The sequence below is a fragment of the Argentina anserina genome, chromosome 1 (genome assembly GCF_933775445.1).
Source record: "Argentina anserina chromosome 1, drPotAnse1.1, whole genome shotgun sequence".
NCBI lineage: Eukaryota > Viridiplantae > Streptophyta > Magnoliopsida > Rosales > Rosaceae > Argentina > Argentina anserina.
The window spans coordinates 9,727,868-9,739,762 of NC_065872.1; the positions used below are offsets into that span (position 1 = coordinate 9,727,868).

General features: G+C 39.2%; 1 protein-coding gene across 1 annotated transcript; it reads left to right on the top strand.

Moving 5' to 3' along the window:
* The first annotated feature begins 416 nt into the window (after nucleotides 1-416).
* Nucleotides 417-1,345, top strand: LOC126783952 (bZIP transcription factor RISBZ2-like). The gene has a single exon (XM_050509478.1). The coding sequence runs from the start codon at nucleotides 441-443 to the stop codon at nucleotides 1,074-1,076; it is 636 nt and encodes a 211-aa protein (XP_050365435.1). The 5' UTR covers nucleotides 417-440; the 3' UTR covers nucleotides 1,077-1,345.
* The last annotated feature ends 10,550 nt before the right edge of the window (nucleotides 1,346-11,895 follow it).

Genomic DNA, 11,895 nt, shown 5'->3' on the forward strand with positions numbered 1-11,895 from the left:
ATCACCCACCGGCTTCGTGCCCTCTGACCAGCTCGAGCCGCGCCAACCCACGTCAGCTACCCTCCTTGCCAATTGGCTCTTTGCCGGTTCGACTTATGGATCCTCGACACTTCTCCGAAGTCAATTCCCCCTCGTTTCTTCACGACTAAGCTTAAAACCCAAGTCTTTTTCAGGGGCCCATTGTGGGCTTACGTCAGCCCTTTTTAAAAAGCTCATGGCCTACGCTATAGTGCCAACGGACTCAAAAGCTAAGAGCTATACAGACACGGCTTGCTTCAGTCACGTATATTCGGACGTAAATACCATTAGAAAGAACGCATAATTACTCGTTTTGCCCCACCGGTGTTTCTTTAAATATGGAACTCCTACGCTTCGTTTCTTCCCTTTCCTCCTCCTTCCTCTCTCCCTTGGTAATTTCTAGCTTCTGTTTCAGTTAAGCCATGTTGTCTACTCTTCCCATGCTTCCTTATTCAGATAACCTTCTTCATTTTCCGGCTTTCGATCCCGGCTTCACCCCCGGGGGCTTTACCCCATGGGAGTCGGAACTTTATTCAGCCATTCAATATTCCCCTAAACCAGTTATCTCCAACCCTTGTTCAGATGATGCCCAAACCATGTCCGCAAAACCGGTCATTTCCAGTTCCGGCTCGGATGACGACCCGAAGGGGCCGGACCGGTCCGACTCAGATCATGCGAAGTCATGCCCGAGTACCGTCACTAAACGTACGATGTCGGTTTTGGTGGTGGACGAGCGGAAGCGGAGGCGGATGGAATCGAACCGGGAGTCGGCAAGGCGGTCCAGGATGCGAAAACAAAAGCACTTAGAAAACCTAAGGAACCAGGTCAACAAGCTTAGGACTGAGAACCGGGAACTAAGCAATCGACTCCGGTATGTCATGTACCATTTTCAGAGGGTACGTACGGATAACGAAAGGCTCCGAGCAGAACACACGATGCTCCGACAGAAGTTGTCGGACATACGTCAAATTTTGGTTTTCCGGCAGCTCCAGAACATGTCATCCGCATGGCCATGCAATACCGTTATTACCGAACAGATCCCAGCACTAATCACTTAATTAATGATATTTATAATCAATGTGAACGTCATTAATTAATTTTCCCTAAAACGAAAAAACAGGGAACGATCGCTCTCTTCCTCTTGTCAATCTTCTCTAGAATTCTCTATATATTATTAAATATCAGTAAGGGCTAAAGCAAAAGAGTGGGCTAGGGTTTTTGGTGATATATGGCAACAAAAGTGGGTTTGGAAAATGATGGTTTTTCTTGTACGTGGGGGTTACTATATTCTATATTTTGTATAAAAACATGGCCAATTATGTTTGTTTATGGAATCACTCTGTAGTTTCTTCTTGTTTAATTGGTATTTTACCAAATTGATCTTTTATTGAAGCTCCACTAGTTCTATATATTTCATATAACGTCGGTGACGGTCACAATGAAACTTGTGCCGATGTGCTGCCAACGTTTCCATGCCAAATTTATATCTGTACATAGTTTATAGCCATACGTACGGATGTCTTCGATAATATATCTGATGATCGAAAGCACTAAGCTATAAACGAAGGGAGATAATTGAAATTACGAGTGGATCTTATCAGAGTAAGGATCACAAACGAATATTCTGAGGGTTATAATTGTCCTTCATCAGACATATATACAGCTAATTCCATTATTAAATGTAAAGAGATGCCAAGATTAACAGTCGAGCAATGGTCTTCGAGCTTTTTAGGGTTTAACTTTTCCAACAGTGATTAATGACGGAGGTATCAAGCTTACTTATATATCATGTCTATTATAAGTGCTATCATGTCTATTATAAGTGCTCATATTAAACAAAGAGAACTCATGTATAGCGCCATGATCGAACGTAACATGTCATGAATATACTGTATATACAATAATTAACTGGAAGGGATATAATAATGACGTAATTTATTGTAAGACTCTTAAATCACGCTAGAATACGTATATTGTGATTTAAATGATGTAGGAGAAAATTATCAATACGGTTTGATATACGGTAGAGACTTGAGCGTTCAGAACTCACGTTAAGGGTGGACGTTTCCAACCCCTGAAAAATAATAACACCTATTACGTACATATGTCATTTTGGGCAAGTTAAAGCTCAAAATAATTAATAATTGATTAATTATTAATTAGTTTTTGTGCTTCTTATACTTCAACTTGCACTTAAACAAATTGTTCATTCCACCCACTATTTCAGTTTTTATGCTTGTTATACTTTGGAGTTGTAAGAATTGTTTAGATCTCCTTGTAGTAGAGAATATGTGGTCAAATAGACATATGCAAACAGAAGCTTCCATTAGACATTCCAAAACTTATCAAAAGATCGAGAGAAGAAATAGCATAACCAAACCTATTAAAGATCCTTGGACAAGAGTCGATCTCCACATATATAGCTAGCTGACTACTAATTAAGTAGCAAATCTGTGTCTTTATTTCCATATATCCAGATTTCAATTTGAAGCAAAGTACAAATTCTTCACTATATATGCTTTTCCCTCTACCACAATCGATTGGTTTTGGATTAACTCCAAAGTATACGTAGTGCGTAAACGATAGGTTATTAGTCTAATATCATAAATTAATGTAGGAGACTAGGAGGGGGACACTAGGTTTTGAAATTTTACATTATAATCTGTAAATTGATTAAAGGGGATTAAGGGGCCACGACTCCCCCACGAGTTGTGATCAAATACGTAATCCAATCAGTATAACATTTAAAAAAAAAACACAATCGTCACCCCTACCTTTAATCAAAGCTATATTTATTTTAATCAATCACAGGATGAGGATAGCAAGTAACGCTCTAGCTTTTGGCAGGGGCGGATCCAGCTAGGCTCACTGGGCTCGAACCCAGGTGAAATTGAAGCCTAGAAAAAAAAACTAACTTCATTAAAAGAAAAAAAAATTAAAACATAGAAATATCATGAAGCCCTTTTCATGAGGACCACTATAATTTCGGTTTATAGTTTAAAATATTCATTTTTCAATCACATTTTAACATCTCATGTCTATATAAGTAAATCTTTGCTATAAAATTCCAGCCAAATTGATAATAGTTAAGATATGAAATTAGATCAAATTAATGGATGAACCAAATCTCTCAAATGTGAACCGTTTAAGTTCATAATTAGTAAATCACACTTATGAATGCATTCACATCTCAATTTGGTTGAAAATTTGTATAAATGTCCTACTCATAAATATTTGTAAATTGAACGGTTTCATCCTATAAAGATAAAAAAGTGGGATAAAATGAAAAGTCCTCAACTAAAGGGTCCTCATTAGAAAGACCCATGGATTCCTTCTCACTTTTCTGTTTTCTTCGCCTCCGCGTCCTTCTTCTCGTCTTCTTCAGTTAAAGGACTTCAAGTCCATCACCACTCCCCCGTTGAGGACTTGTTTGCATAAGAAAAAGATGTTTATGCACATTATTTTAAACTTTTAATTAATTACTGACTTTAGTTTGGAAGTTTGAATGTTCGGAATATCTGTGCAGTATGAAGTTTTGTATTAAAGTTAGTTTTTGGTGGAATTTGAATTGAATGATTTAAGGTTCAATATTAAGGCAGTGGGTTTGTAGCAGAAAATTTTTATATCCTAGTTTCTGATTCAGTTTTACTGTGTTAGTTTGGTGATGATTACTTATTCAGTGATTATGAAATTTATAATGTATTTTTCAAGATGTCTGATTATCATTCTTTGATTAAATTAATTTTTTATAAATTTATGTATGTTGGTCATTTTTAATAAATTAAAACAAAAATTATGCATTTAAGTAAATTTTTTGTCTACTAAATTTAGCCCGGTGACCTTTTGAATCTTGATCCGCCACTAGCTTTTTGGTGTATTGTATACTAAACTGTGGAAGTGTGGAGCTGCAAGATGTGCGACTGATCGAAAGGGCAGTTCATTGTGTGGTGTGTACGAGTTTGATATGAGCTCCCTCAGATAGATTTTTTTTTCCTTCACTCCTGGGCTTCCATAGCTAGGTCAATTAGCGGGTTTGATTGTCGGAGTATGGACACATGCATTATTGTAGAGCAGACTAATTGGTTGTGTCTAGTGTCTACATAAACCCCGGTTGTTATTACATCTGCTGAGTTCACTAATTATAGAATAATGACACACGTTAAATATTGTTTGATAAATTCACTTTCAATGTTTGAACTTATATTCTTTCAAAAAAAATTACGATCCATATTTTGAGCTTAGATTGTTCAAATAATATGAGTTTGTATTGTTTCTAAGTTTCATGGTTTGGGTTGGTAGCAAGTTTTGTTTTACTAGTTTAGTTTATTTCAATTTCCTAATAAGAATTAGGGGTGAGCATAGTCTCGGGTTTTGCACCGTGCGTGCTGTGCCTGTTTTAGGACGGCGATTAGTTCCTTATTTTGTCAATTGGTCGTTGCCTCCGATCCAAGTTGTAGGATGAAATATAGGGTCGCCAGATTTTTAGTTCGGTGGCTACATAGTGGGGAATATGTTCGTATTAAAAACTTATGGTTCGTGTGAGCATTATTTTCCCGTTATATTGCCAAAGTTATAAATTAAATGGATTTTTCAATGTTACGTTCTTTGCTAATTGGTGTTTGATAGAGTACATTAGTTGTTTAATTGAGATTTTTGTTGAGATTTCAGGATTTTCTCTTTTGAGTGACTGTAATATGGGGTATATATAGGCTCTATGTCCCTCTCCTTGTATTATGTGATTTTCATTCATGGTTATTACCTAGAGTTTCAGTTTTATTCTACTTCAAAAAAAATTTAAGATCTAATTTGCGCAAATTGTGTTTTTTTTTTAGATATATATATATATATATATATTCTGTAGTTGACATTAACCTGGGTGACATGATCGATCAATTAAGTTTAAACCTGCATAATAATGTTCTCGTAATTGTGTAGTTAATTAAAGTATTAAACAACCTTATTAGGAATCCAACTGAGGGTGAAACTTAAAACTTAGATACAGCGCTAGCTAATGTTCCACCCTCAAGTTAAGGATGTACAAATTACATATTTTTTTCTGAAATAGACTTTAGTAGTTTAGTAAGAGTTTTGGTATTAGATATAAACATATACAGCCTGCTGGAGAAGTCCTGAATGATTATGACTATATATTTGTAGTTCACTTACACCACACTTGAAGCATAAAAAGTATGAAAATCATGATAATGAACATAAATACAACTTTTTAAATTTACTCTAACTTGACTGCATTACCAAAAGAGTTATCGATAGTGGGAGTAGGTCTTGATAGTAACATGCCAAATAACATCTTCTTCAGAAGGCATGATCAATGTGACAATGTCTATGTCAATTACAATCTTGAGGGTATGAAATGCAGGAGTATCCATCTCTGTCCCTTTCACTTCCAAGTTATAAAACCTTGGAAATGGACATGTGGCCTCCCTAGAGTCGTTGATTCTACATGTCACTTGCTCAATACACAAATTTTATGAAAATTAATGAGTAACGGCTCATGTTAATACGAAATTTTTCGTTGTTTAAACATATAACACATGCTCATACCATCTCACACTCCAAGTGGAAGTTTTGATTTCGGGTGCTGATGTAATATTCCTTTTGAATAATAGAAATGGCTTGAGAGTTGGGTATTCCACTGTCATTATATTAGGGTTTATAATCATTAGTTAATTAAACCCACTTGACCAGAACCGTCAATTTGAAAATTCCTGTTTTATTAATTTTCTAATTATGAATTGGGGTCTTTTATGGTTCGATCAGAATCTTTAAATACGGCCTAAGATTGGGATTATGTCTTCTTTTCAGGTCTAGAAATGTTGGATGATCGATCACGTTTGTTGTGACAAGTAACAACTACCAAATCTGTACGTACACCAATGTTTCAGTTTAGGGCCTTTAGGCTTGGAACAGAATCATTTCAATTTAAATTAAATTTGTTGCGGTTATCAATTTGGATCCTCGAGGGTCCTAGGACTTCTATCTATTGTAGTTCTCAATGATAGTGACAGTGATTAAGGTTTTATGGGAAATATTTCCAAACATATCAAGTAATTAACTGAAGTAATTAAGCACATTAGGAAAGCTGATAGTACAGTATTTATAATTTATGGCTTAATTTGAGCTAAATCTTTTCTATGTGTGTGTCACCACAATTGTAAAGCGAATAAAGTACGTAGTCAATGATACACTTCACTATTCGGTGCTTGAGAGAGAGAGAGAGAGAGAGAGAGAGAGATGCCCGTTTGGCTATATACCTTTATCTTAAAATCTGTTTTTTGTTTCAATCAAGCTAACTTGATTCCATGGAAAACTTGTCGGATCCTTAGTAAGTTGCTGGGAAGAAATAAAATGAAGGGAGAGATGCATTATGAATGCATGCTATTAGACTCTTGGTCATAAACAAGAATTGATTTCCAAGCTCGACCCATTTTGTTGGGAAGAAATAAAACGAAAAGCTTAAGCCCACACTACCTATTTGACCCACAAAAACAATACTGGATATCTATCTATTATGGATCCATCATTTTCCTATTTCGGGCTTCCCCATCAAAATTTATTTTCCTTTGCCTATTCTCTAGTCCCCTTTAATCCCCTCATGATCGATGTAAAAGGGTACGAAAGTTGGTCACATCGGCTAAATGACATTAAACTTGTGACATAAAAGAGCAGTCAAAGAGTAACTCAAAGTGAGCAAATCTGGTGATGTCATTGGCCTATCAAGAACATGCCATTGGTCTTAACACGTTCAAATGGTTCAATAATCACCGCCAAATAAGGGAAGTGAAATTTGTACACCCAAAATTATAATCCACACACCCAACCCAAATTTTTACTAGTGAAATGTCAAAATTATCATCGTTTTTTTCTCTTCAAATTGTTCATATAAGGACAATTTTGACATTTCATTAGTAAAAAATGAGATATGAATGTGTGAGGTGTAATTTTGGGTGTGAAAATTTCACTACCCGCCAAATAAACACTATCTTCAGTGGCGGAGCCAATTTAGGCCTTTTACCGTACTGCTACTGTTCAATCTTCTTCCCAGAGGAAGAGGGAGAGGCTTCATCTCATTGTTTTGATCAAATGCCATTCTAAGGTTTTCTTCACAAAATATGCGATGTGCGAAGCTTCCCGAACAAAAATTAGGGGCACTACATCCAGTTGTTGCAGGACACTCTTATGAATTGTAATAATTGATAGTCGTCCTCCCACCGTTTACTCATAGTCCTTTGTAAAGTCATAATATTCTGCGATCTCTAGAAACAAGAAGCTCTCAAGAATAATTTGATGATGATATTACTCATACAAGGAGAGGCATAAATAGACAAGGTACCTGAAGTTGCATGGACTAACTATGAAAGTAACAATCCTGATGACCTAGCACTAAAAATTCATATTCCTCTCAGAGCTATGGGTCTGACTCGCATCAAAATAGGAGCTTCTATATTGCAGACCAAACAAGAGCATGCGGTAATGTTCTTATACAATATAGAGAGAGAGAGAAAGCGAGATTGGAGCTTTATGTCACAGACCTAGTCATTCGGCTGCCACACTTGGTCCATACGGCGCTCCATCCCGATGGAGCACCCTTATCCAACGGGGCAATGCACTGGTTTCATCCTGCCTTGGGCTCATCAGGGGATCGGCTCCAGACCCCAACCTGTGTGTAGGGCGACCAACTCATTTCTTCGACGTTAAATCCCCGACTAGCGATAAACTCCCCAAATTTAACCGGGTCGACCGGCCTGAACCCCTCGGAAGGAGCAGCCATATATCTCCCACACTTGTTATCTTGGAGCAATCCCACATATGTTTGATGTTCATTTAACCAGCGATGCCCACGATTGACACTCCCGAAAACGAGACGTGACATCCTCCCCCACCAAACTTGGTGTACGTCCTCGTACATAGCATCCCCACTTGCGGCCCGCGTAACCCTTGTACGCCCGCGATGCCTGAGCGACGAAAATGAGTTCCCAAAAATCGCCCAACTATGCTTCGTGCCGGATCTCTCGTTTTGGACTTTGCCATGGATCCTCTCGTCCGATCCTCCCCCTGGAGGTGACCCTACCTACTCGACTCCCCCGCGGAGCCCCCCGTATCTTGGGGACATGGCGAGACGTGTGAGCGCTTGGCGACACAATGAAAACGACGTTGAGGCGGCTCTGATACCACTTGTCATGGACTTAGCCATTCGGCTGCCACACTTGGCCCATGTGGCGCTCCATCCCGATAGTGCCAGCCTTATCCAACGAGACAATGCACTAGTTTCGCTCCGCATTGAGCTCATCAGAGGATCGACTACAGACCCCAACCTATGTGTAGGGCGGCCAACTCCTTTCTTCTACGTTAAGTCCCCGACTAGCGATAAGCTCCCCAAATTTAACCAGGTCGGTCTGCCTGAATCCCTCGAAAGGAGCAACCATATATCTCCCACACTTGTTATCTTGGAGCAATCTCACATATGCTTGATGTTCATTTAACCAGCGACGCCCATGATTGACACTCCCGAAAACGGGACGTGACATCTAACTCTAGCTCTCAGAAAGCTATAAATTACCGTTTAGTAAATAATAGTCTGACAGTTATTTGAGAGTTACCACTAACTTTTAACTAATGTCATTTTTGAAAGTGATCAAGGATGGCACACATTTTCTAAATTTGGTGTATTGTCTCAGAGCGTTTTTCTAGTTGTGGCGTAGCGTAACATCATTGTTAGGAAAGGCTCGTTATCACTCAAAATGTCAGAAACAAAATTCATACCAGTAATAACTAATAACACTAACACCATGTTCCATCCTCAAAAAAAAAAAATTGTAACACCATGTTTATTGATATTTCAGCCTCAGATGTAGATCAAAATGTGGGCTCGATGAGATAACCCTATTGAAAAGTAAAACTAAAATTGATGTGAGCCAACTGATTAGTCAATTGATCCATATGTAATCTGTTTTGGAAAACTGGAAATCAAAGTGGTCAACATTGAATATTGCTTTAGCTGTTTCTGTTTGGTGCATCTAACTTTTCACGTCATGTCCCATGAACACAAAAAATAAGTCTCGTGCACCATCAAAACTTGCCTACCTGAAAGGAAAAAAAATCCAACACATACAGCTACACAATCTTAAATCTACTAGCTAGCTACCATTCTTGAGATTTAGGACGAAAATCTGAGCTAATCTTGATTAAAAAAATGCATGAAGCCCAATTTAAATGGGAAAATTTAATCAGACGAGAAAGTAGAAGCAATTCATACCATTTTATCAGATTGATCAAAGACTAATTAAGTTTCATTCTTACATGAAAAATCTCCACATCACATTATCAACACAAATTAATTAAGCTGACATTGCAACTCCTAATTTTCTGTAAACAAAGAAATCAACACCAACATTCATCTTGATAAGTGAACTCTGTCCATAGGAATAGGAGGAATCTTTACAAAATCGCCATCCCTTACCTCACATGAATTCTTGCAAGTAAAAACAGAGTACTTGTTCTTCAATTTCGACCCGATTAGTCCAACAGAGCCTCTCTTCTTTTTCTGAGCAGCTAACTTGTTACCTGGAGAAGAATTCACAGCAGCAGTAGTACTAGTTGTTCTGGTGCACACTTTGAAAGCCAAAAGAAAAGGGTCAACGTCCGCAACTTGCCACTTGAGTCCTTTTCCAGAAGCGCTTCTGCTAGGAACCTTCAAGAAACATGGAGGCAGAGGGATCTTTATGCCATTCTGATCCAATCCCTTGACCGGTTTTTCTCCGGAATCTTCACAACCACCATTAGGTAGTCGTGGTCGTGACTGTTTTGAGCCAAGCGCAGGAAACCCAGGTCCTGTAGGGAAGTCTGCTTTGTTTGCAACCTTGGAGACTCCGGGCTTGGCCTCCCAAGCAAAGGGTACGTTCCCTTGTGAATGAACTCTTCTCTGACTCATTGCTTTCGGAGAGGAAATGGAAATGGCAAGAATACGAATTGGGTTTGTTTCTATACTTGAGAAGAAGCTTGGGTCTAATGTTAAATAGCCCTAGGTTAGTAGGTTTCCATGTAGTCCGCACTTTTAACTGCCAGAAAAACCTGAAAGGGCATAGCAAGTATAACGTGAACAAGAGGAAAAAGAAAGATGAGTCGGTTTTTGAAACGAACTTCAATAATTCCAAGAAACCATGAGCAAATTGTGAAGCAGTTTCCAAATCCTAGTCAATAATAGGGCGTGTGTGGTGCGAAAATTAAAGGATGAAAATGGGTTTTGACGGATTCAATGGGGGCATTATTTGATGAGTTGGTGAAGTGGGGATGTAGTGCTCATAAATCATGGGCATGGCGGTTTAGAAAAACAAGCAGTGCTTGCTAGTTTGATCAAATGACTCATAAACGTTTTCATGACATTACGTGTGACACCATATATATGCCCAATATCGTGAAATCTATCAGAAACTAGCGCCTATAGCCAACCCTAAAAGTTGAATGCCATGATTAATACACTATGGGAAAAGGGATCATATTCCATTATAGTTAGGACCTAGAAGAAGGTACGTAGTTGAGCTTATGAATCAAATGTTTCTAAATTACTCTATATCATACTCCCCACATATTGCAAAATTATAAATAAAAGTTCTTGTGAGAAATATCTAGAATTTGGAAGGAGGTTGAAGAGTCCAACCACATTTTGTAGTCATGTCCGTCAATCAAAATTACATGTCATAATTGATTCATTGTGGGGAAAAGAAATTGAGTAAACGTAATCGAAAGTATAGTTGGAACATGTCGGATGATTGTTGAGCCTATAAATCCAATCTTTTTTAGAATTCGAGCGATCTACTGTATTCAAGATCCTGCATCAAATTTGAAAGGAGGTTAAAGAGTCAAAGCGCATTATGTAGCTATGTGTGAAAGGATAAATCAAAGCTAAATGTTGAAATAGACTAAATTTGTCGGCGTGAATTCGGCCGGGAATCACGGAGCAATTAGTGGTAGATTAGGTTATATAATCAAGTAGAATCATCAAGCAAGAGTAATAATCATTCAAGTTTAATTCAAGTTGGTATCAGAGGCTCCGTGTTATGTTTTTTTTTAGGTATTTTTCCCGTTTTTTTTTCGGCTCACCGCTGTATCCTCCCCTCCGGCACTCCATCACTGCTGCCCTCCGGCGCTCCTCGACGTCGCCGTTCACCTGAGCCAAGCTCGAGGTCGTCGACACTCCTCCAGCGCTGCTGCTCTCTGACGCCATCCGCTCCGCACTCGACCCGACGTCGTCCTCTCTTCGCCGCTGCTGCTGTCTCCGCTCCCCCCGCCCCGATGTCGCTTGCCACTCCTCGCCGGACGTTGCTCCTCTCCTCTCCAATCACCCGAAATGTTTCACAAATCAGCCTCTCCCAACCCGGTTTCATTTCACCCTGGCCCGGCCCGGCCCAAACTCGACCCGCCCCAGCCCAGAAACGGTGCGACCCGACCCGGTCCACTCGATCCGACCCGGCCCACTCGATCTGACCCGGTCAACTTGATCCGACCCGGTCCAGCAAGAATCAGTAGCCTTTTTTGCTGTTAGTGCATACTCACCGTCAGTGCAAGTGCACCAGCGACAGATTCTTCTCCATTTTTTGTGGTTTTTTGCTGTCTAATCCATGTTTTTTACATTGTTTCTTTTTCAATGGGTTCCGGACGCGAAACGAAGGGTTCTCAGCTCCCTGATGTTCCGACCTTCGAAGTATCTGTCAAAGGTTTTGACAGTGGTTCATTTGGGGGCGCCAAACTCAACGGAACCAATTTTCGTAAATGGAAACGACTCATGATTGCTCATCTTCGAGGCATGCATAAGATGAGATATGTCACCGGCGCCACTAAGGCTCCTAGTCTTGAGGATAT

Bases quoted from the DNA above. Each gene is read 5' to 3' on its own strand.
- LOC126783952 (XM_050509478.1), top strand. From the start codon at position 441: ATGTTGTCTACTCTTCCCATGCTTCCTTATTCAGATAACCTTCTTCAT.